At 48.5% G+C, this 21933-nt stretch overlaps 1 protein-coding gene across 1 annotated transcript in view; it reads left to right on the top strand.

Annotated features, from left to right (window-relative positions):
- Positions 1-21933, top strand: part of UBE2O (ubiquitin conjugating enzyme E2 O) — a 736961-nt gene that overhangs the window by 535383 nt on the left and 179645 nt on the right. Inside the window, exon 14 of the mRNA XM_078654595.1 lies at positions 19982-20606. Coding sequence (XP_078510721.1) covers positions 19982-20606 — 625 coding nt within the window. The remainder of the gene's footprint in view (positions 1-19981; positions 20607-21933) is intronic.

Here is a 21933-nt window from a genome sequence, read left to right as displayed (position 1 = left end):
AGTCAGACAGAAAATCTTGGATCATGTTTAAAATGAGTGCCATTGAGTGTGATGAGATGTTGTACCATGTAGAGACTTGCTAATCTTTGATGTGAGCGTGGTAATGCTAGAAAAAGCTGGGCTATGAGATCATTGTCGTATATCTTATATTGAGAGAAGGCAGAGGGTGTTGAATTACTGGAACCTCATATGGAGGTGGAGTATCTAAGAGGAAATTGGTGAAAGTATCCTCTGGTAGTGGGGCTGTAGGCTGTGCTGATGCAATGTTCATGTTTTCAGGTGCAGATGGCAATACAGGATAAACCAGTAGAAATGGCTGATTGTTCCCTTTTATTCCTTTCACTAACTACTTCTTTCCCTATTTCTTGTAACTGTTCTTTCTTGGCCTGCTCTAACATTCTCTTACCCTTTTCAACTTTATGCAATTCCTTCTGTTGCCTCCTATGGGCTTCTTTTCTCCATAACTCTACTGAGTCACTCTGTGACTGGCGGACTCTCTTTTTCTTCCATAACTGTTCCTCTAATTTTATAATACATTCCATGTCAAAAGTACCATTTTCAGGCCATCTATATCTGTGTTCTAGGTCTTTAGTATAATCCACCCATAAATCACAATAAATAAGTGCACCATATTTTGCGTACATGAAGTGTCCTGGAGTATCCCGAGGAGGAAGGGGAATTTCCTTCTCAAGAATACTCCTTACGTATTTTCGAGAAAATAGGCATGATGGCAAGACTTTCAAAGATTTTAGAAGTGAGAAAAACACAAACAGAACAAATATCTTTACCGTACCCACGAAATAGGTGAGTCCGTCTTTTATACTAGTTTAGTAGTCCTCACAAAATAAGTGAGAAGCCCACAAAAACATGCATCTTTACCGTGCCCACAAGGTAGTGAGTCCGTCTTTTATACTAGTTTTAGTAGTCCTCACCAAAGATAGGTGAGAAACCAACAAAACGCGTATCTTTACCGCCCCCACAAAAGCTGTGGGTTTGTCTTTATACTTTTCAGCAGTACTCACCGAAAAATAACTGGAAGGCCTCTTGAAGATTTTGGAAAAACGCGGCGCGCAGTTTCAAGGTGGGATTTGTAGAACCTCGGACTCGTCTGCTTCGCAGGTTGGGCTTTGGTTCAGGACGTTCCGCTATTTCCTCACCGCCTCGTGTGGATGCTGGGCCGCAGTCGGTCCCCCTCTTCGCCTCGAGGGAGTTAGCAGGAATTCCCCGCGTTGTGCACTTTTGAAGTCCGTCAACGGTCAGGAGGGGACAGTACCGGGTCCAATATCGCCGGCGCGTGGGGGAAAGGGAATGTCCCTGTTCCGGCGCCAATTAATGTGGTAGATTAAATTTACTTATTACCTCATTTCTGAATTTCTATGCTTAATAAATCATAATTTCTTGTCAATGCAAAGCGAGGAGTCCGTGGTGCCCAAATGAAGGAGGAGGAGACCAATAACTCCAGCACCAAGCGGGCACAGGAGCAATCTCTCCAGTCCCTCTCTTGAAGTGGGGTCTTTATTTTCAACAGCAGGATATTTATACAGTCTTGGTCACGAGGCAAAATAGAGGAACAAACAGGTCATGGCAGATAGAGGAACAAAGATCAGCAAGAGGAGCAGATTGTGAAGAAATGGGGGCGTGTCTTAGGCTTCGTGAGGGGACTTGCGATGTGAAATAGTCTGACAGTTGGAAGGGGGAGGCTTCCTCATTTGGGGTTTGTGCTCGTGCTTCATGTCAAAAAGAGGAACTATCTTGTGTAAAACAGAGAGCTATCCGGCTGGTTCTGGGAATTGGCTGAACCACAAGAGTCAAAAAGAGGAACTATCTTGTGTAAAACAGAGACCATCTGCTCTCTGGCTTGCAGTAACTAATTCTTAAAACAGGAACTATCTGCTGGTTCTGGGAATTGGCTGAAGCACAGGAAAGGGTGGTCAATGAACTAAGATGCCAGGTGCAGGGTGTCTTACAGTTAAGAACAGGAACTATCTGCTGCTGGTTCCCAGAATTGGCAGAACCACAGAAATGTGTGTGTTCACAGTGTACAACCTTGTGCTTCCTCTTTCAGTTGGGGGTGGTCACAGGGCAGTTGGTGTGACAGGCTGAGTTACCAACAATGGACAGGATGTGGCTGAGTCTCTGGCACAACTGGGGGAAGGCACACAGGCAGGCTTCTTGGAATTGGCTCGACCACAAGGAGCAGGGGGTTGTGCAAGATTCAATGGGGATGTGAAGGACAGTTTTCAGACAAGTTGCTGAGAGCATGGCACACACAAAATGGGTGTTTGTCTGAGAAAAATGGCTACCAGGCAGAAACAGGGAAATGATGGGGCACAATTGTCAATTTTATTTCCACACTTCCCTTCGCGGGTGGTCGGTTCGGGTCCTGACGGACAACACCATCGCGATGTGGTATGTAAACAAGCAGGGAGGAGTAGGGTCGCAGTGTCGCTGCAGACAGGCTTCTGTGTCTCTGGTCCTGGGTTCTGTAGTAGGGGATCTCTGTGTATAGTCATAATCTAGTGAATAGTCCTGCCCGTGTGCGTGGACCCCGGAGCAATCAAAAATAATCTCTTAAGTTGTCAAAAAATGCAGACCTGCACAGACACTTAAGAGAGAATTTAAAGACCGATAATGCAGCCTATATCCACAGGCTACACTGTCCAATACTTCAACTAGAAATTCCACCAAAAATCCACAAACAGCACAGCCTGTCCAGATTTCTCCACAGAGAAAAACTTTCCCAGCAAAATCCTCTGGAATGATAGAGAGGAAGGAGAGGACAGACAAGCCCCATAGGCTGCCATTATGTGGCTCAGAACAGGATACTGTGCCTTTAAGAAAACTTTCCAGAACTCTCTCAGTATCCCAGAATGCACAGCAGGTCCCTTTTACTTTCAGTTCTTTTTTCCGGCTCCTGCAAGCAGGACCCCGGAGCATTGAGCTCTCCCTTTCAAGGGTTTATTTTAAGATTTTTTCACTTTTCAAGTGTTTGAGTGCTTTCATTTAAAGTACTTTGGTGTTTTCTTCCTTGTGTGTCTTTGTGCACTCTTTTATTTGTCAAAATGCCTGCTTTGTTTGACAAATGCCCAGAGTGTCCGAGGAAGAAGGGCAAGTCGGACCCACATGAGGTGTGCATCGTCTGCCTTCCCTCGTCTCATGTTCCAGAGGAGTGTGACATTTGCCAGACCTTATCCACCAGGACCCTGAGAGAGAGGGTGAAGATCAGGCTCCAAGGCCTGGAAGATAGAAGACTGAAGGCACAAGGTGGGTCTGGGCATACTCCATCTGCCCATGCTGAGGCCTCTGGGGGGCTCCCCAGGGGCAGGAAGACCAGCAAACGTCCTGGTTCTCCGCCGGCGTTGATAGCATCGACGACGGCATTGATAGCATCAACGACGGTGTCGAGAGGGATGACAGCAGTCTGTTCCCCGTCTCCCCAGGGCTCTGGGTCGAGGGGGCTGACTAGGCCGCCGTCGAGATCACCGTCGACTGAGTCATCGGCATCGAGAGAGTTCGGCCCGGTGTCGGCGCTCGCCGTCGGCAAAGAGGAGGAGGTCGGCGTCGAGGGGATCCTCGACACCGAGGAGGACATCGAAGGCGCGCAGGCGTTCGACGTCAAGGAGCCGCTCGGCGTCCAGAATGCGTTCGCCGTCGAGGAGAAGGCATTCGCCGTCGAGGAGAAGGCGTTCGCCGTCGAGAGGACGACGTTTGACATCGAGAGGACGACGGTCGCCGTCGAGAGGACGACGGTCGCCGTCGAGGAGGAGACGTTCGACGCCCAGGCGAGACTCAACGTCGAGACGATGGCGCTGGTCGATGTCAAGACGACGTTTGTCGGCTTAGAGACGACGTTCCTCAACGCCAAAGAAGCGCAGGAGTTCTGGTGCCAGGAGACCCTCTGGGTCCGCTGGGGCGCGCCGGCGACGTTCGCCAATAGGAGACACTGCCTCTCCATCGCCTCCGCCTAAGAAGAAATGGGAGTCACCGGGCTCGGTGTACTCCGAGGTATATACACCTTCTAAGCCGAGGTCGCCTTCCCCATCTCCCTTACCCAAGGAACCTCCGCCGCGGAATCCCACTCCGCCTCCGCTTCCACCACCGATTCCTCCTCATGCTCATCCTCTGCTTCTGCTGCCTACGGCTCCGCCGAGGGTGGCTTCTCTACCACGGTACCCGCGCCGCCTAAGGGGACCCCTCAGCCAAGGCTCCGCAGTCGCCTACTCCTTTGAGACCTGCGGAGCGTCCGAAGCCGAGGAGACCGCGCTCTTGCTCCGGCCAGAGGGAGAGATCGCGGAGTCGTCACCGGTAGTCGACAAGATGAAGGCGATGCCACAGGAGGCGCAGATCAGGATCCCACATGGACTCTTCTGGGGCCAGGGACTACTCGCCGACTTTGTCGCAATCCCCTGGGACGAGGGTGTTGCCAGTTGACGACATTGTCTCATTCCAAGATGTTCTACTGAGGGGTGCGGCTAAGTTGGGCATCACGGTGACGGTGCCCACGCCCACGACGTCCGTGATTTTCGAGACACTACATAAAAAGCACCTGTCTCGACCGTTGCTGCCGCTAGTACCAGGATTGGTAGAGCCCGCCAAGGAGTTGTTTCTCACTCCCGCGGTGACGAAGGTGGCTCCCTCCAGACTCCTCAAGAAGTACCGGGCGCCGGATTCTGACCCGGCTTTTCTCAGGATGGATCCGACACCGGACTCGGTCATAGTGACGGCGGCTAGGAAGCAGCCTGCCACCACCCCGTCATCTACAGTACCTCCTGATAAGGAGAGCCGCTGGTTAGACTCGGCGGGCAGGAAAGTCTGTGGGACGGCGTCTACTGCAATAAGGGCTGCAAGTGCCGCTGCTTTGCTACGGCGATACGATCCAGCCCTATGGGAGTCCCTCCCAGCAATTCGCTGAGCTCCTTCCTCAAGAGAAAAAAGAGGACTTTCAGGAGATTCTGAATGAGGGGCTGTTGGTGTCGAACCAACTTATCAGCGCGGCTGCTGATGGGTCTCTTCTGGCGGCGCATGGGTACTGCCATGGTGTCAACCAACGGCGACACGCCTGGCTTCGCCTTACATCTCTTAAGCCAGAAGCTCAACAATGGGTGGCCAACCTGCCTTTCTCAGGGGAAACTCTGTTTGGCAAGCATGCGGACGACGAGATGGCCCGCATGAAAGCGGAGGCCGAGACCCTGACGGCTGTCGGGTTGGAGAAGCCCTAGGAGAAGAAGACCTACCCGCCCGTTCCAGAGACGTTCGGGGCACAAGGCAGAGGGCGAGGGCAGTCTTCGGGACAGCAGCAACAACAGCAGCAGAAGTTCCGGAGACCCTTCCAGAAGCGCCAGAAGGGCAGAGGCGGACAGCAGTCCGCAGCGGCGAACAAAGGCCCGGCTGGGTCTAGGCCCTGAGTGGTTACTCCCCCTGCATCCGTTACCCACTCCGGTGGGGGGGAAGCGTTCAATTTTTTCTGGCAGAGTGGAGAAAAATTACTTGGGACAAGTGGGTGCTGAATATTGTTTGAAATGGATACAGTCTTCGGTTCATCAGCCCGCCTCCAGCAATTCCACCAGTCAATTCGCAGTTTCAGCTGCGCGAGCTCCAGGCGGAGGCCGATACCCTGTTAAGGAAAAGGGCGATAGAAGACGTACCTCTATCTCAAAGGGGGAAGAGGTCTGTACTCACGGTTCTTTCTGGTTCGCAAGAAGGACAAGGACGAGTTCAGGCCCATTCTGGATTTGCGACAAGCAAACAAGTGGATTCGCAAAGAGAAATTTCGTATGCTGTAGTTGCATCAGATTTATCCTCAGCTGCAACAGGGAGACTGGCTATGTGCTATAGACCTACAGATGCGTACTTCCATGTGCCCATTGCACACAAACACAGGAAGTTCCTGCGATTCCAAGTCGGCCCCAATCATTATCAGTACACAGTACTGCCATTCGGGCTGAATTCTGCGCCCAGAATATTCTCGAAGTGCATGGCAGTGGTAGCTGCACACCTGAGGAAGAACAAGGTGTTTGTCTACCCGTATCTGGACGATTGGTTGATCAAGGCCTACTCCTTCTCGGAAGCTCAAGCCAAGTCTGTCCCGACTCCGGTCCAGTGCATACAGTACTTGGGAGCCTCCATCAATACGCTGTCAGCAACCGTGTCTCCTTCGGAGGATAGACGATTTTCGCTCCTTCGGAAGGCCCAGGCTCTTATGACTGCTCCACTTACAACAGTGAGGACGGTGTCTTCTCTACTGGGGTCGATGGCCTCTTGTATCTTCCTCACGCCACACGCACGGCTGCACATGAGACCATTGCAGGAGTGCTTGGAGGATCAGTGGGATCAGAGGAAAGGGTCTTGGGACAACAAGATACGACTGTCTCTGCATGTTCTTCAGTCTCTGAAGTGGTGGTGTTCAGCGGTGAATCTGCTCAGAGGGGTTCCCTTTCACAAGGACATTCCCACACAGACTATCGTGACGGATGCGTCTCTCCGCGGCTAGGGGGCACACTCCGGAGACTTACAGATTTAAGGAACGTGGTCCCCGACGGAGTCCACGTACCACATCAATTTCCTGGAACTCAGAGCTGTTCACTTGGCACTGAAGGCCTTTCATCCGTCCTTCCGGACCAACTCTCTGCTTGTACAGATGGACAATACGACCACGATGTATTACCTCAACAAGCAGGGGGGCTCGAGATCATGCACTCTGTGACTGGAGGCGCAGGCAATGTGGCGCTGGCTTCTGGCCAGAGGACTGATGATAACGGCTACCCATCTACCAGGTGTGCAGAATGTTCAGGCGGACGCACTGAGCAGACTGATTCAGGAAAACCACGAATGGGTCATAAACGACGAAGTACTAGGAGAAGTCTTCGCAAGGTGGGGGACTCCAGGCGTAGATCTGTTCACCACCGCCGAAAACAGCAAATACCGAAACTTCGCCTCCAGGTACTACCAGCAGGGGACGCTGGGGAATGCGTTATGGATCAACTGGTCAAACAGCTTTCTGTACGCATTTCCACCCATTCCCCTGATTCCGGCGGTGCTCATCAAACTAGCCCAGTCCAGGGCGCGGATGATCCTGATTGCCCCGGAATGGCCCAGGCAGTGGTGGTTCACGGACCTGCTATACCGGTCTCTCCTCCCTCACATACGGCTGCCGTGCCGGCCGGACCTTCTCACGAAGTTCGAGGGGCAGATGGTGCACCCCAACCTCTCGTCTTTGAGTTTGGCGGCATGGCTCCTGAGATAGTGCAATATGGCCATTTGAATCTACCAGAAGATTGTATGGACATACTGAAGGAGTCTAAGCGGCCTTCCACTAGGACTTCCTATGCTTTCAAGTGGAAGAGATTCTGCATCTGGTGCAAGTCCAAGAACTATGATCCAACGACCTGTAAGGAAGATGTCATTCTTCCTTATCTTCTACATTTGGCGCAGTCTGGCCTTAATTTCCATTCCATTAAGGTTCATCTCGCTGCGCTTACTGCCTACAGGAAATGCCCTTCACAGACTTCCTTCTTCCAGATCCCTGTGGTCAAGGATTTTTTGGAAGGCTTGAAGAAAGTGTTCCCTCCTGTCCGGCTTCCTTCTCCTTCATGGGAATTGAATGTGATGCTGTCCAGATTGATGAAGGAACCTTTTGAACCTATTCATAAGGCTTCGCTACAGCACCTGTCCTGGAAGGCGGCGTTTCTCGTGGCCATCACATCGGCCCGCAGGGTGAGTGAAATTCAGGCGTTGTGTTGCCAAGAACCTTATACTGTATTTCATGCTGCTAAGGTAGTTATGCGTACTCACCCTAAATTTCTTCCAAAGGTTAGCTCTGATTTCCGTGTTAACCAGACCATAACTTTACCTACGTTTTTTCAGAATCCTTCATCTCCAGCGGAAAGGTCTCTGCATTCCCTGGATGTTAGGAGGGTGTTGAAATTTTATCTGGATAAAACCACAGATATTCGTAGGTCAGACCAATTGTTTATCAATTATGGATCAGTCAGGACCGGTTTTGCTACCTCAAAACAGTCCATCTCGAGGTGGATTGTGTCCTGTAGACAATTGTATTACCAGAAGGCTAATAAGACCTTAGGGGGTAAACCTAAGGCTCATTCCACCAGGGGCAAAGCTGCCATGACTGCTTTGCTACGTAATGTTCCAATTGCAGAAATCTGCAAGGCGGCCACTTGGAAGTTGGTCCATACCTTTGCTAAGCATTACTGTCTGGACACTGATGCCAGGACAGACGCTCAGGTTGGGCAGGCTTCGCTGCGAAATCTGTTCGCACAGTAGTGGTGTTATTTCTCTTCTCTCCACCGCCGCTTTGGTGTGGGGATGGGCTTGCAGTTCTATTCACTAGATTATGACTATACACAGAGATCCCCTACTACAGAAGGAGTAGTTTCTGTCCTGTAACTCCAGTTCTGTAGTAGGGGTGTCACTATTATAGTCATAAGCGCCCGCCCTCCTCCCCGGTGGAGAAAGATATTCATGTAAGGAATGCTACAGTGGAGAAGTGTGGCTCACCGGTTAGAAGCGGAAGACCGTGAAACAGATCTGCCCGGGACCAGGGTTCAATTCCCGACGCGGCAGGGTCTTGGGTCAATGTCCGCGGACTCCATAATTCTCGCCGAGGTGCCTACGCTAACCATGGGTCCCACTCTGCAACTCTGGGCAATAGCTTGCTTAATCTCCACAACGGCCCCATCAGCGCCAGGGATGCCTGGCTTCACCTTGGAGATGCCCAGGAGGGACCATCTCACAGGGAAAGCCAGGACGGGTTCCCCAGCGGTATACAGTGCCAGGACACTCCGAGATGGAGTAACAGTGCGCTTTACAAGTATACTTACCTTTACCTACAGGTCTGGCGTGTTACGCCTTTAAAAAGAACTGAAAGTAAAAGGGACCTGCTGTGCATTCTGGGATACTGAGAGAGTTCTGGAAAGTTTTCTTAAAGGCACAGTATCCTGTTCTGAGCCACATAATGGCAGCCTATGGGGCTTGTCTGTCCTCTCCTTCCTCTCTATCATTCCAGAGGATTTTACTGGGAAAGGAAAGTTTTTCTCTGTGGAGAAATCTGGACAGGCTGTGCTGTTTGTGGATTTTTGGGGGAATTTCTAGTTGAAATACTGGACAGTGTAGCCTGTGGATATAGGCTGCATTATCTGTCTTTAAATTCTCTCTTAAGTGTCTGTGCAGGTCTGCATTTTTTGTAAACTTAGGAGATTATTTTTGGTTGCTCCGGGGTCCACGCACGTGGGCGGGACTATTCACTAGATTATGACTATAATAGAGATACCCCTACTACAGAACTGGAGTTACAGGACAGAAACTACTCCTTCAGGATCATCAGATTTGTCTGATGCAAATCATCTGGCCGGAGTTCTGAAAGTGCGTGCAGACAGTCTCAGTCGGCAGTTCTCAGCCGACCACGAGTGGAGGCTACATCCAGAGGTAGTTCGTCACGTCTTTCGGACATTGGGGACTCCTCAGGTGGACCTGTTCGCCACTCTCGAGAATGCTCACTGCCCGTCATTCTGCAGCCTCCAGTTTCCAATGCAGGGAGACTTGGGGGACGCGTTTCAGTAGAGTTGTTACTCGCAACTCCTTTACGCGTTTCCTCCCATACCCTGGATTCCTCGGGTTCTGAGGAAGATTCGCCAAGACCGGGCCCAAGTTATATTGGTCGCCCAGGATTGGCCAAGAAGGGTGTGGTACACAGATCTTCTCCACCTCTCCTTGTGCCCGCCGCTCCGTCTCCCTCTCAGGGCAGATCTCCTCTCTCAGATGGAGGGGCAGGTTCTACACCCCCACCTCCAGACCTTACACCTTTATGCCTGGAGATTGAACGGGGAAACCTGAATTCCTTTTCTCTCCCACATGATGTGGTGGATGTCATTCTATCGGCCAGGCGTGACTCCACTAAGTCAATCTATTCTTACAGATGGTCTAAATTTGGGACTTGGCGTCGGGAGAAGTCCATTGACTCTTTGAGGGCTGGTTTGTCAGATATACTCTTATTTGCTCTTTCTTTAGCGCTGCAAGGTTTTGCTGTGGCTACAGTGAAAGGTTATCTTTTGGCTTTGTCGGCTTTTCTCTGTCTGCCGGATCAGCCGTTCTTATTTAAATCTCCTATTGTTTTAAGATTTCTGAAGGGCCTTACAAATATATTTCCTCCTACTCCTTTTATTGTGCCTCAATGGGACTTGAATCTGGTGCTTACTTTTCTAATGGGTTCCCCTTTCGAACCTCTACGTAATTGTCCCTTGAGGTTGTTGTCCTTTATGACAGTTTTCCTAGTTGCAATTACCTCGGCAAGGAGGGTAAGTGAGCTTCAAGCTCTTAGTTCAAAGCCCCCATTCTTGACCATTCATGCTGAACGAATGGTTCTTAGGACCAGGGCTGCTTTTCTGCCTAAGGTGGTAACTCCCTTCCATCTAGGACAGTCTATTACCCTTCCTACCTTCTATCCTCCCCCTCACCCTTCCAAGGAGGAGGAGCGGCTTCACCGTCTGGACCCTTAGAGGGCGGTGAGCTTTTATATTGATAGGACTAAGAACTATCGAGTTGATGACCAGCTGTTTGTTGGATTTGCTGGTTGCAGAAAAGGAAGAGCTGTGCACAAGCGATGGATAATTCTATGCAAAGATCTGCTGCTACGCCCTGGCTGGTAAGGAACCTCCAGAGGATATAAGAGCCCACTCTACTAGAGCAAAGTCTTCAACATCTGCTTTGTCTAGGGGTGTACCTGTTGAGGACATTTGTAAAGCGGCAACTTGGGCCTCCCTCCACTCTTTCGCGAAGCATTACTGCTTGGATACCAAAGTGAGGAGGAAAGGCCACTTTGCACGTTCTGTCCTCCAGGATTTTCTGGTATAGGAGAGTGGACACGCTCCTCCGGGAGTGGGGACTGCTGTGGGAATCGATTCACAAGGTGAGGAATCCACTGGCAGATGTATCCATCAGAAGAACAAGTTACTTACCTTCAGTAACGCTTTTTCTAGTGGATACAGTATCTGCCTGTGGATTCCTCACTGAAGCACCCACCTCCCGTTGTCCACTCTTCTATACCTGAGTAACTGTGATGTTAATATGTTTTTATTGTTGAAGGAAATGTTTTATTTCAATTGCTTTTCTGCTTGGTATCACACTGTGTTATCTTGACATTTGCGTACTGTGTAAACTGTGTATATATCTACTGATGTTGGTCCGTCTGTGTGCCTCGAAGGCATGGAAAAAAGGGCAGAACTGATGTCATCACACCGGCGTGGGCCTATTATGGAGTCGGTGACGTCAGCGCGGTGTCGTGCCTCTGTGACGTCGTCCACGTCTGCGCGAAGCTACAAAAAGAATTTCCGAATGTTGCTGACGCAAGGGGATATTCACACGGTGAGGAATCCACAGGCAGATACTGTATCCACCAGAAAAAGCATTACCGAAGGTAAGTAACTTGTTCTTCTGATAGATACATCTGCCGTGTGGATTCCTCACCTTGTGAATATCCCCCTGCGTCAGCAACATTCGGAAATTCTTTTTTGTAGCCTGGCGCCGACGTGGACTCTGACGTCATAGAGACACGACATCGCTCGCGACTCCGCTGACGTCACCGACGCCTATAACAGGCCCACGCCGGCGTGATGACATCAGTTCCCTTTTTTCCGCGTCGTCGACGCTAACGGTTTCGGGATACTCTGTAGCTTTACTAGTGACTTTGTTGCTATTTTTCTTAGATTCTCCATTCTCTGCCCTTTTTCTTCGATTGTCATGTCAACAAAGACCGGTTTTAAGCCTTGTAGAGAATGTGGAAAAATTATGTCTGTTACGGACCCACACCAAGACTGTATTTGGTGTCTGAGCTCTGACCACGACGTGGATGGGTGTTCGTCGTGCCAGAAAATGAATCCGAAGGCTCTACGAGAAAGGGAGTCAAAACTTCTTGTGGCTAAGCTGAAGGCGAGTAAAGTTAGAAGATCTTCAAAACACTCGAAGAGATCGAAGTCGAGGTCCCCGTCGAGATCTCGTGAGGCATCGATCTCGAAGTCTTCATCTGATCATGCTTCCGGCTCTCGCAAAAAACATAAGAAGAGGAGGCATGAGTCCCGACGTCATTCGGATGATGGGTCTGATTCAAGATCGAAATCTCCCAAGAAAATTAAGTCCAAGGTAATTCCTCCACAAGTGTCGGATCAGGAAGGTGAGGCCTCACCTTCGGAGTCGATAGTCCATTCTCCGACTCCGGTTCCGGCTCCGTCTCCGGCTCCGTCTCCGGCTCCGGCTCCGGCTCCATCTTCGAATCCGGAGGACGCAGATGGAGTTCCTGTTGAAGAGGAGACTTCGAATCCTGTTAATTTAACAGATTCTAATCTGCCTCGAGGTCAACCTGAGCATCCACCATTTCCAGCTCCAGGTCAGGACCATTCTGCGTTTCTAAACGCGATGTATGGTGTTTTCTCAAGATCATGGCACCCCTCTGGAGCACCTTCGGGTCCCATGGGTCCAATGGCTTTTAATTTGGGTGTACCTCACTCATATGCTCCGGCACCTTTCATGCCATATATGCCAGCCCCGACCCCGCTGTGGCAGTACCAGGCTCCACCGAGGTCGACGCCGGCTCTAAGCAAGTCTATGGAACATCCTTCCAAGCCTTCGAATTAGGTTCCGACGTCGGCTCCGGTGCCGTCGGATTCGACTTTGGATCCGACTGCACTTCGAGTTAAACTGAGGTCTAGGAGAGAGGCTCAACGTCTCTTGGATGAGCAGAGATTATGTGAGTCTCATTCAGACTTGGAAGAAGGGGAGCTGGAAGGAGATTATTTCGAGGACCTGGCAGAAGCGAGTGGTCTTGAATTTTCTCCAGAATGGGCTTTACCTTCGGGACCTGATACACCCTCTAAAGATGTTCAGCCATACCACGTTGTTATGAAGAAGGCAGCAGGACTTTTAGGTTTGACTTTACCTACTGTCGAATTTAAGTCAAATTTATTGACTGAGGTTCTTCATTCTCCGAACTCAGCGGTAGAACCTTTGCTACCATTTAATGATGCTTTAACGGAGCCCATTATGGAAGTATGGAAGAAACCTTTTTCTGCTCCTGCAGTTTCGAAAAGTGTGGCTAGGAGGTATAGAGTCGCTCCAGAAGATCCTGCCTTCTTGTCATCTCACCCTTCTCCTGAGAGCTTGGTGATTCAGGCTGCTTGTTCTAAGAAGTCGGTTGGTGCTTTTCCGCAGGTGCCTAGCGAAAAAGAGGCCAGGAAACAGGATCAAGTCGCCAAAAAGACTATTTCTTCTGCTAGTATGGCATTAAAGTCATCCAATGCCACTTACCTTATGGGTAGATATATTCATGATCTTATGGACTCTATGCGTTCATTGATCCCTAAGGTTCCGGAGGATAGCAGAGAAGACTTTGAGGAAGTTTTGTCTGACTCTCAAGCAGCTGCCCGTCAGGTCATCCAAAGCAGACTCGATACTACTGATTCTGTGGCTAGAATCATGGGTACAGCAGTTGCCACAAGGCGTTCGGCTTGGTTGAAGTCATCTGATTTTTCAGCTGATGTGCAGTCTGCTTTATTGGATTTGCCTTTAGATGGTGAAGGACTTTTTGGAAAAAAAGAAGACACAGCCTTAGAGAGATTCAAGGATAGCAGAGCAACCGCTAGATCTCTTGGCCTTCAGATCAGAGGTTCTACAACCAGGAAGTTCAGAGGGTTTGGTCGCTCTTCCTTTCGTTCATATAGACAAGGTCAGCAGCAGCAGCAAAATACCTTGTATAGGTCATACAGGGGAAAGCAGAGAGCACGTCCTCGAGGACGTCAAGCCTCTTCCTCCTCCACCTCCTCCAACCCCCCAGCCACGGAAAAGCAGCCCTAGATCCGCCATTCAGGATCATGTGGGTCCAGTTGGGGGTCGGCTTACCCACTTTCTACGGGATTGGGAATCGGTTACATCAGATCTTTGGGTTCTCAATCTCGTAGAAAATGGGTATGCCCTTCCCTTTCGGGAATGCCCTCCGAATTACCCTCCTTGTCAGGGATTTTGCTCAGAGGAACACCTGTTACTCCTTCAGGAGGAAGTTCAAACTTTATTGAGAAAAGGTGCGATAGAGGTGGTCCCGGAGCAGGAAAGGGGTCAGGGATGCTACTCCCGGTATTTCCTGATACCCAAGAAGGATGGCAGGCTTCGTCCAATCCTGGATCTCAGGATCTTGAATTTTTATCTAAAGCCGGAGAAATTCAAGATTCTCACCCTTGCTCAGGTTCTTCAGGCTCTGCTGGAAGAAGACTGGATGGTGTCGCTCGACTTGCAGGATGCGTATTTTCATATCCCAATCCTGAAGTCGCACAAGAAGTATCTCCGTTTTACGGTTGGGTCGCAACACTACCAGTTTGCGGTCCTTCCGTTTGGTCTTACTACAGCGCCTCGAGTCTTCACCAAGGTGATGGCAGTGGTGGCGGCGCATCTCAGAAGATCAGGGATTCCTGTATTCCCTTATTTGGACGACTGGCTGATCAAGGCAGAGTCGTCAGAGAGAGTGCTCCATCATCTGCAGGAGACAACCCAGTTGTTGTACAGGTTGGGTTTTTCGATAAATGTACCCAAGTCTCACCTGGTGCCCTCCCAGCGCAACCTGTTCATAGGTGCTGTACTGGACACAACTGTATGTCGTGCATTCCCTCCCCTTCAAAGGATTCACGACATACAGGAAATGATTCCTTTATTTTACAATGGAGCGGTCGTTCCAGTCCTGAAAGTCCTTCGCTTGCTCGGTCTGATGGCTTCATGCATTCTGTTGGTCAACCATGCACGCTGGCACATGAGGGCGCTCCAGTGGTGCCTCCGCAGGCAGTGGTATCAGCACAACGGAGATCTCAGAGTCGGTGAGGATCTCCAGAGAAGCTGCGGCGGATCTGTCTTGGTGGGGCGTGGAAGGCAACCTGTCTCAGGGGAAGCCTTTTCAGCTGCCTCCTCCGGTGGCCACAGTGATAACGGATGCATCCACTCTAGGGTGGGGTGCTCATCTGGGGGATCTGGAGGTCAAGGGTCTTTGTTCTCCAGAAGAAAGGTTGCTTCACATCAACCTTGTAGAATTGCGGGCGATACGTTTGGCGCTCAAGGCCTTCCTCCCTTCCCTTCGCGGTCGTTCGATCCAGGTCCTGACGGACAACACGACCGCGATGTGGTACATCAACAAACAGGGAGGAGTGGGGTCGCAGTGTCTCTGCAGAGAGGCTCTGCGTCTCTGGTCCTGGGTTCAGGACCATCAGATTTGTCTGATGGCAAATCATCTGGCCGGGGTTCTGAACGTTCGTGCAGACAGTCTCAGTCGACAGTTCTCTGCCGACCACGAGTGGAGGCTTCACCCGGAGGTGGTTCACGACATCTTTCGGATGTGGGGGACTCCTCGGGTGGACCTGTTTGCCACTCGCGAGAATGCTCCCTGCCTGTCGTTCTGCAGTCTCCAGTTTCCGATGCAAGGAGCCTTGGGGGATGCGTTTCAGTTGAGTTGGGGAAATCAACTCCTTTACGCATTTCCTCCCATACCTTTGATTCCTAGGTTCTGAGGAAGATTCGCCAAGACCGGGCCCAAGTCATATTGGTCGCCCCGGATTGGCCAAGAAGGGTGTGGTACACGGAACTTCTCCACCTCTCCTCTCACCCGCCGCTCCGTCTCCCTCTCAGGGCAGACCTCCTCTCTCAGATGGAGGGGCAGGTTCTACACCCCCACCTCCAGACATTACACCTTCATGCCTGGAGATTGAACGGGGCAACCTGAATTCCTTTTCCTTCCCGCCTGACGTTGTGGATGTCATCTTGTCAGCCAGGCGTGACTCCACTAAGTCAATCTATTCTTATAGATGGTCAAAATTTGTCATGTGGTGTGGAGAAAAGTCTATTAACCCTTTGAGAGCCCATTTGTCTGATGTTCTCCAGTTTGCCCTTTCTCTGGCGCAACAGGGACTTGCTGTTGCCACGGTGAAGGGCTATCTTTCTGCGCTGTCGGCATTTCTCCGTTTGCCTGATCAGCCATCTCTTTTTAAGTCTCCTGTGGTTTTAAGATTTTTAAAGGGCCTCACAAATAAGTTCCCTCCTACTCCTTTTATTGTGCCTCAGTGGGACTTAAATCTTGTCTTGACTTTTTTGATGGGTGCTCCCTTTGAGCCTCTTCACAAATGTCCCATGAGACTTCTTACTCTTAAAACAGTCTTCCTCGTTGCAATAACCTTGGCAAGGAGGGTAAGTGAGCTTCAAGCTCTTAGTTTCAAGCCCCCTTTCTTGACCATTCATGCTGATCGAATGGTTCTTAGGACCAGGGCTGCTTTTCTGCCTAAGGTGGTAACTCCTTTCCATTTAGGACAGTCCATTACCCTACCTACCTTCTATCCTCCCCCTCACCCTTCTAAGGAGGAAGAGAGACTACACCGTCTGGACCCCAAAAGGGCGGTGTCTTTTAACTTGGACAGATCTAGAGACTTTCGTCTGGATGACCAGCTCTTCATTGGTTTTGCTGGCTGCAAGAAAGGAAGAGCAGTCCATAAAAGAACCTTGTCGAGATGGATCGTCCTCTGCATTAAGATCTGCTACTCTTTGGCCGGTAAGGAACCACCAGAGGGTATAAGGGCTCACTCTACGAGGGCTAAGTCTTCGACCTCTGCATTGGCTAGAGGTGTTCCTGTGGAGGAAATATGTAGAGCGGCAACTTGGTCTTCCCTCCACACTTTCGCGAAGCATTACTGCTTGGATTCCGAGGTGAGGAGGGACGGCCACTTTGCGCGCTCTGTCCTTCAGGATTTCCTGGTTTAGAAGAGTGGACACCCTCCTCCGGGAGTGGGGACTGCTGTGGGACTCTATTCACAAGGTGAGGAATCCACACGGCAGATGTATCTATCAGAAGAACAAGTTACTTACCTTCGGTAACGCTTTTTCTGGTAGATACTATATCTGCCTGTGGATTCCTCACTGACCCACCCGCCTCCCCGTTGTCCACTCTTCTACGCCAGAGTTACTGTAATGTAATGCATATATATTTTGCTGTCATGGAATTGTTTCTATTGCTTTCCTGCTTTTGCTTTACACGGTGTGTTTTGCCCTTACTATTGTGTACTGTGTATAATGTATACCTTTCTACTGTCATTGGTCCGTCCGTGTGCCTCGATGGCACGGAAAAAAGGGCGGAACTGATGTCATCACGCCGGCGTGGGCCTGTTATAAGCATCGGTGACGTCAGCGGAGTCGCGAGCGATGTCGTGTCTCTATGACGTCCGAGTCCACGTCGGCGCGAGGCTACAAAAAAGAATTTCCGAATGTTGCTGACGCAGGGGGATATTCACAAGGTGAGGAATCCACAGGCAGATATAGTATCTACCAGAAAAAGCGTTACCGAAGGTAAGTAACTTGTTCTTTAGGGTCCATTCCAGTTTTTTTGACTGACATCCAGCACATACCCAGGAACAAGGAAAGTATAGATGGCATTACAAAGAGACTGTGCCAGTAATTTTTATATATCTGGAAAACCAGGATCAATCATCAGTGGAACCTGATTTCAAATTAAGAGTGGGGAGGACTTCATCTTGAGACATAGGAGGAAGCTTTCTGGATATTGGTAAACGAGGGAGCATCATGGTCAGTGTGTGAAAAGACACAGAAAGCACAGACAGCAGATTATCTGCTGTGACATAGCTCATATTCCTTTGCCTTGTAAGCCTACAATCAGGTCTACAATGAGGGAGCAGCTATAGGAATAATGTCTCAAATGCACACTGTCATAAAGCTGGTATTTTTTAGATGGGTCCATTCCTGTTCTAAACATTGTTTAGGCTCGAACTCCCTGACAGATACACTAGACTAGTAGGTCAGGCTTCGCTTCATTACGTTTTTCACAGCAGTTAATTCTGGGACCCTGACTGTGCTTTTATGGTCGTGTTAACTTGCTACTCTATTTTACCTTCTATGAATATCAAAGAACTCCATGGTAAAGAAGGAAGTTACTTGTGATTCTGGGTCTTGTTTGGAATGGTAAGTTAGTTCTATGAAAGCCAAAGGGACTCTCTCATAATCCCACGCATCCACCCATTCCAATAGATGGAAATATCTCAGTAACCACAGGGGAAATGGGGAGAGGACATTGGATAAGGACAGGCACTCAGTAGCTGCTCGGAGACTTCACAAAGCGATCGATCAGTACTCTTTGGAAAAATAATAAGAGGTAACACATTAATACTTCTTGGTATATAAATTATAATGTATTCCGTAATTATCTTACACTTCTCTCAGCGTGGGGCAACAATGATGGAACCCCAGGAGTCTGAGCAAAGAATGTTTTATCTATCATACACAAAGAAAAGATGTTTCAAAGTTCAGCAAGCAAGCCAGCATACACAGATAATTAAGGTAAAGTTCAGGGGAAGTGGGAAACTATTCCTATTGAGCTCACCTTCTGATTAAAGGAATAACCTCCAATTACTAACGTTCTATAACCTTCTCTTCAGTCCTCTCCTCACTTTAATGGGTGCATGGAAACGCCTTAGTGAATCAGGCAGTGAGAACAATATCTTTTTTGCCAAACATCCTGCAAAACTACAGTTCTTCACATAGGGTATTATCTTTGAATTCTGAAGAAACCGCCATGCTTTTACAACCCGGTTAACATCTTACATTCCCTTCACTCCAAAAAAAGAACTGTGTAGTCTTCCCAAGTTCTTAAAAGGAATTTACCTGTATACACTGTTATTGTGTTTTAGGGCAGCATTTATTCAATGTTTTTGTCTGTGTTTATGGGTGTTTTCAGCGAAATGTACTGTAAATTTTGCAAGTTGTCTCTATTTCTAATTACATTGTTTGATTTTGAAAACAAAATTGTGTGAACTGTGCGATGGAATCTCACATACATGGCAAGATGTTCTATCTTTTATCAGATTGAAAGTGAATAGTCGTGAAGAACTAGGGTTGCAAGTAAGAAACTTTTCTGTTCTCTCTGCGTCTAGGCTCTGGCAAATGCTCCTTCCCAACTTGAAAGCCTGCTTTTTAGGCATTTTTTTTTTAGAATACTTGCTTCTGATTGTTTGTTTGTGCTCTTTACTTTCCTAGTGAGTAGAGACCATCTGTGCATTTTAGAAATGTGATTTAACATAGCTATCCAAAGGGTAAGAACCCGAAAGTCTTGAAACACCTAAAAAAGCAGTGTACTGATAGTTTTATAGACTATATACAGGAGAATAAGAGTGAAAACTAGGTTTCGGATAAGGAGGCAAATATTCTTGTTGCCCCATTTGAGAGGGTAATAACTTACCATAACATAACAAGAATTGCAACTAGCCTTACTATGACAGTGGCGTCGTGAACCACTTGCTTTTGCAGCTTAAGCTGGGGTGGTGTTGAAAGTTCTTTATAAGCCTGTTCTGTGTGCAGCTTTGCAGACAACAAGGTCTTAAAAACAAGTTAAGGAAACCCCACAATTGAGGTCAGGGATGCAAAGCCAATTATAGTGAAGGAGGCCCAGATGCTGAAATGATGTAAAAGAGAGAAAGCAAGAGGGCTGCAAAAAAGAGGGAAAGGACATATGAAAAGAAGAAAAATTGGCAAGAAAGACATGTAAAACTACTGAAAGGATGGATGCAAGGGTGAAATGACTGATAGATGGGAGGGAAAGAATGGCTGAAATGATTACTTACAGCCTCACATTTCCTCTTTTTGGGTGAATATAAGGGTACTCGCAATAATTGGGGTTGCAGCTGGCTCCAGTCTATTGGAGCATTCAAGAATCTTTAAAATATTTCACTAAAAGACTACCTTAAACGTTTTCTTCAGATAGAAGCTAGTAGTAGGTCCTGCAGCCGTAATATCTCTTTTGACTTGCAGATAATGACTAGATGGATTATGGTGTTCTATAACGCCCAGACACTGCTTTCTAATTGTTTATTATGTTCTGGAAAGTCATACGTACACATTTGTTAATCATCACTAAGCTCTTAATTTCCTTTGTTCTCCCTTCATTTAGCACTTGTACAATGTGGAATCAGAGATTGAAGAAACAGACTATGACTCCATAGAAGGTAGCTCCAGTGGGGCATCCTCTGAATGGGAGGATGAGAGCGACAGCTGGGAGACTGACTATGGGTTGACTGAGGATGACCATACAAAAGACGAAGCTGTATTTGATGAGGAGAAAAAAACTGAAGATGATCAGGGAGCTACATCTTCTTCTAGTACATCAGTGGAGAAAGCGGGTGACATCCCCAAAAGCTTCAGGGAGCTAAAAGAGGCTATCAAAATTTTGGAGAGCCTGAAAAATATGACTGTTGAGCAATTGCTTACTGGGTCTCCCACCTCTCCAACGCTGGAACCTGAGAAGCCTACCAAGGAGAAGAAATTCCTGGATGACATTAAGAAATTACAGGAGACGCTAAAGAAGACTATGGACAACGTGGCCATCGTAGAAGAGCAGAAGATGGAGGTAGTATCTGAAGTTGAAAAGAAAGAAGAGAAAGCGGAGGTTCAACTACCTTCAAGGTCCGAGTGGCCCAGCGACACACCTGTATTGTGCCAGCGGAGCGGAGGCAAACCAGGTGTTACTTTTACTAGTGCAAAGGGTGAAGTGTTCTCAGTGTTGGAGAGTTCGCCAGGTAAATTTACCTTGATTACGGGCTTGTTTTTCTTGTCTCTTGATTGGAACCTTCTTTAGAATATAGTTTGATGTCCAGATAGAAATTTACAGCTGAACAAACCGATCAGTGTGGAAAATACTCCACTAGGAACATTCTTGCTGTTGACCTACGCTGCATTTTTTTAAAGTAATGTTGGAATAAGGCTGATATGTTAATATTATGTGGTAAGATAACGTTGACAGCCTCTCCATCCAAAGCAGGTTTACATTTTGGCGAGTGTGGGAAACCAGAAAATATGTATCTTCCTTTGAAAGAATGCTAATTTTTTAAAAACTGGTTTTGTAAGAAATGCATGTATTCAAGAGACAAGATATTCAGTCTTCTATTTGTAATACAGAAACTTATAACTGAATCTCAGCGTTATAACTCACTTGGCTGAATAGCCCACTTTAATCCCTCCTAGAAAATGAACAAGCATTGGCAAAGCCAATAGGTCTCGCCTATGAGAGGTATTGGCCTTTCAGTGTTAAGTAATGTAGTACAGGAGTGCAGCTGTTGTGTAATGTGATTGAACATTAAAAAAATAGAGAGAGCGCTATGGCACTGCCTGCATCATATCACCATCGTATCACTTTTTAGGTCGAGCCTGGGAAGCACATGCGCTGCTCTGTGAGGCATGCTGTATTCCATATACAGGCTATCAGGGACTTTGGACATTCCCACCACTTTTGGTTGGTTAGTTTAGCCTGTTTTTTAAAGTTCCTTTTCTCCTGTTGGTTAATATTGTACATCTATCCGCCTTTCGGTGCTTTGTTCCCTCCCAGCGGACATCACCAATTGATTCTTTTGGTTGGCCAGCTCTGGCCCCTTTTGACTCCTCTCTTGCACACCCTCCCCACTCCCGTCATTGCTACTGGCATGAAACTATTGATGGGGTAAGTGCTCTAACAACTTGGTCTGTTGTTAAAATAATTTTGTGAGCTCTCCCCCCACCTTCCGTGCGAAAATGCGTTGTCCATCCATGTCGTTATCAGGAGGGGGAACATTTAGGTCCTTTTTTACAGGCCACTTTTTTATTTAGTAGTTGCTGCAGTGACGTTAGACCCATTTTTCTAGTGTAGGCCAAGCATTCCTGACATTTCCGAAAGCATGCCTGGGAGCATGACTGGTCTTCGCCCTGCTCATTCTCATCCCTACAAGTAGACTGCTTCCTACAGGTTAGAGCGGAAGGTGCTCCTGTGCCTCATCAGAGCCCACCTGCTTCATACTAAGTTCGCTCCTTGCTTTGCTTCTGTGTCCCTGCTTTTCTGCATGCTCAGCGCATTTCTAATTCAGGTCCAAGGCC

The sequence above is a fragment of the Lissotriton helveticus genome, chromosome 7 (assembly GCF_964261635.1).
Source record: "Lissotriton helveticus chromosome 7, aLisHel1.1, whole genome shotgun sequence".
NCBI lineage: Eukaryota > Metazoa > Chordata > Amphibia > Caudata > Salamandridae > Lissotriton > Lissotriton helveticus.
The sequence above is the reverse complement of the archived record's forward strand: the minus strand, read 5'-3'. Positions and strand labels throughout refer to the sequence as shown.